The sequence below is a fragment of the Apium graveolens genome, unplaced genomic scaffold (assembly GCF_009905375.1).
Source record: "Apium graveolens cultivar Ventura unplaced genomic scaffold, ASM990537v1 ctg8049, whole genome shotgun sequence".
NCBI classification, from domain to species: Eukaryota; Viridiplantae; Streptophyta; class Magnoliopsida; order Apiales; family Apiaceae; genus Apium; species Apium graveolens.
In genome coordinates this window covers 33,440-36,632 of record NW_027420845.1, presented here as the reverse complement: position 1 = coordinate 36,632, position 3,193 = coordinate 33,440, and the positions used below count along the sequence as shown (strand labels likewise).

General features: G+C 37.4%; 1 protein-coding gene across 1 annotated transcript; it reads left to right on the top strand.

The window, feature by feature from the left end:
- Window positions 1-397: 397 nt before the first annotated feature.
- Window positions 398-2,563, top strand: LOC141704606 (putative nucleoredoxin 1). The gene is made up of 2 exons (XM_074507822.1): window positions 398-1,151; window positions 1,874-2,563. The coding sequence occupies exons 1-2, from the start codon at window positions 465-467 to the stop codon at window positions 2,561-2,563; spliced, it is 1,377 nt and encodes a 458-aa protein (XP_074363923.1). The 5' UTR covers window positions 398-464.
- Window positions 2,564-3,193: the final 630 nt, after the last annotated feature.

Sequence of the window (3,193 nt, the reverse complement as noted above, 5' to 3'; positions counted from 1 at the left end):
GGATCCTCCTGCTGGAAAGTGGATTTTGTGTAAACATGATGATGATGATGATGATGTTGTCGAGGAGGAGGGGAAGAATAAATCAAAATCATCACCCATCAACAACAAGAGGAAGATGTGGAGTGATTTGGGGACCTCAATCCGTTGTGCCGTTGTGAAGAAGAAGAAGAGGAAGATGAACAATATGTCTAAACAAGAAGAAGAAGAGGAGAAGATATCTAATCTTTACACTAAATCATCATCATCATCATCTAATAAGAGAAAGAGGAACCAATCATCATCATCATCATCTAATAAGAGAAAGAGGAACCATTTAACTTCTCTTAATAGGAACAAGAGGCGCAACAAAAAGATGCTCAACTATACGACTAGAGAACAAACATCATAACAAATCATCATCATCATCCAGTAGTAAAAATAATGATGATGTGTATAAGGCCATCCGATATGTTAGAAAGAGAAAGATGAATTGTGACCAGGACACAATCCTATCCAAGAATAAGAGGAACAATCCGGGCAAAGCAAAAACAGACAAGGTGCACAATACTAGTTGCAACATTATTAAAATTGGTGATACAGTCGATTTGTCGGCCCTTTTATTCACCAAAAAAAGGAATTTTCTTATCAAATCCAACCAACAGCGGGTTAAGGCCAAGGATCTGTCAGGCAAGTTTGTTGTTTTATATTTTATGACACTCGCAGCTTATTACGACGATTTGGGCACAGTGTCAAAACACTTGGTGGATATACATAATAAGTTACAGCCCAAAGGTGATTTCGAGATCGTCCTTGTTGCAATTAATGATCATTTTTCTCCCGATCCTCATCAAATTTTTATGAAAATGTTTTCCACAATGCCATGGCCTGCCATTCCGTTTTCAGATTTAGAATGCAGGAAATGCCTTGAAAACCTGTTTAACAATTATCACAGAATGCCTTGTTCTGTAATCATTGACCCAACAGGTTTTGTTTTGCAATATGATGCCGACCCTTTGTTTCTCAGGTACGGAGCTGCTGCTTATCCTTTTACCAACGAAAGAATACAATCCATCAATTCGGAAGATAATTTACTTATGCAGCAGCCTCTTTCCATTCAAAAACTCTTGGCCACTCCTGAACGTGATTATCTCGTCAACAACAATGGAGACCAGGTATGCATGCTAAATCACCATTTTTTGATTTTAACGATATTAGAAATTTGTCTGTTTTGTTGTTAAGAAAACAGACAAATTTGTCTGTTTTCTTAACAAAAAATAAAGATATTTGTCTGTTTTGCATAGTTATTAAGACGTTGCTTAGTCGTCGTCTAGGCTGAAATCAACCGTCTTGATTCTACTAGGTTAGGCGAATTAGGCAGAGTCTAGGTGAGCGACACCTAGGCGTACATTAGGAGATTTAGGCAATCAGCTATACGTAAATGTGTGCTTTTTTTTAATATATGATTTGATTTTGCCTATTTTCGTCTTTAAGTGGTTAAATTTATAAAGTTGTACAATCAAGTATTGAACCATCATACTTCTAACAAGAGTCTCAAAATTAAACAAACAAAAGTTAGTAAAATCTATTTGTTTCAATCAAATAGACTAATCTTTAAATTAATAATGTAATTATTGTTAGAATCAATTAAAATGTATGCACATAAATATCTAATATATACGCCTATATATATAGAAAAACGCCTAATTCCCCTAATGGACGACTAGGAGGGCACCTTACCTCCTAGGCATCCACGCAGTTCGCTATTGTCTTTGTTCTTCTGTATGCCTTGACAAGTATGCTGTTTTGTATTACTAGTTTTTTCATATGTACATTCAACTATACATACTTTTACTAACATCGGTTTCTTTCTTTACAAATGCTACTTAATTGGCAGGTACCCCTCGATGGTCTTGATCATAAGGCAGTGGGCTTATATTTTTGTCCATGTCTAGATGAACATGATGAATTACACACCACAGGGACACTTAAGAAGCTTTATCAAGAGTTGTCAGAAAACTCGAAAGAGTTTGAGATTGTTCTTATATACACACACGGCTGGTGCGAGCATCATGATGATACATGTGGTCGCATGGTTGAAGATTCTTTCTTGAATGAAATTAAGACAATGCCTTGGTTGGCACTTCCTTTTAACGACACAAATTGTAGTAAGAAGTTGCAGAGGATTTTCCAACAACCCCAAGAGCTCGGAGTGCCAGTACCGGCAAGGATGGTGATTATTGGACCTCATGGAAAATTCATCGAACTGTTGGGCACTCATATATTGTTGAGTTATGGTGCTCCAGCATACCCGTTCAGCTTTCGCAGTGCTGTCAATTTAGAGCTTGAAATGTTAAAAAAATTAAAGCTGGAGATGTTCTGGGATCTGGACACTGTCTTTATGCACACAAATGGGTCCCGAGTTCGATTTTCACAATATATTGGCAAGAGAATCATAATCTTATTTCAGAACGTCCCTGGTACATTTAACAGTTTTTGGAGGGAGATGAAAGCAAGGTATATTAGGATGAAGGGCACCGACGATGAGTTCGAAGTTATCCACATCTATAGGGGGGGTCTATATTAATCGTGATAAGAAGATTGTAGCATCTTTCCCATGGTTTATGCATGCTCATCTTGATCAGGGCTCAGAAGCAAGGAAGTATATAAACCGTGTTTGGCCCGATGTTCTGACAAATTGTGGACTTATTGCATTTGATCAGGAAGGATCGATTGTTAGAATGAAAAAAGACCCTGAACTTGGACAAAATATGGTATTTCCCTTTTATCAGGATGGAGATATGGAAAACGAGGTCTCGCTGCATGTGAGAGAGTACATTAATATTAAATGTAAATTAGAATGTGTAAATGAAGGGCCAGACCCAGAAGACTGCTACATGACATAATGATAATGAAAGTAATTCTGGATTCTGGTTTTTGTATATGTACTGTGTACAATGATGATGAAAGTAATTCTGGATTCTGGTTTTTGTATATGCGTTTATATGAAAGTAGCGACCAATGGTTGTGTGCTTGACTTGTCTCTGCAGCTGTAATGAAATCTATGAAGGAGGATTTTGGGCATCTGATATGGCAGCCTCCCAGGTAACTATATATTTTCTTTGAATCTGTTTTTGGGCCCGAGTTGTTTTTCTTGATTTCTTTGTGGTTTCTCGCTTCGAGCTGAGCTGCTGTAGTTTTAAGTTGCGGTTTTCGG

Bases quoted from the DNA above. Each gene is read 5' to 3' on its own strand.
- LOC141704606 (XM_074507822.1), top strand. From the start codon at position 465: ATGAATTGTGACCAGGACACAATCCTATCCAAGAATAAGAGGAACAAT. The intron at 1,152-1,873 runs GTATGCATGCTA...CTTAATTGGCAG, and splicing joins TCAACAACAATGGAGACCAG to GTACCCCTCGATGGTCTTGA.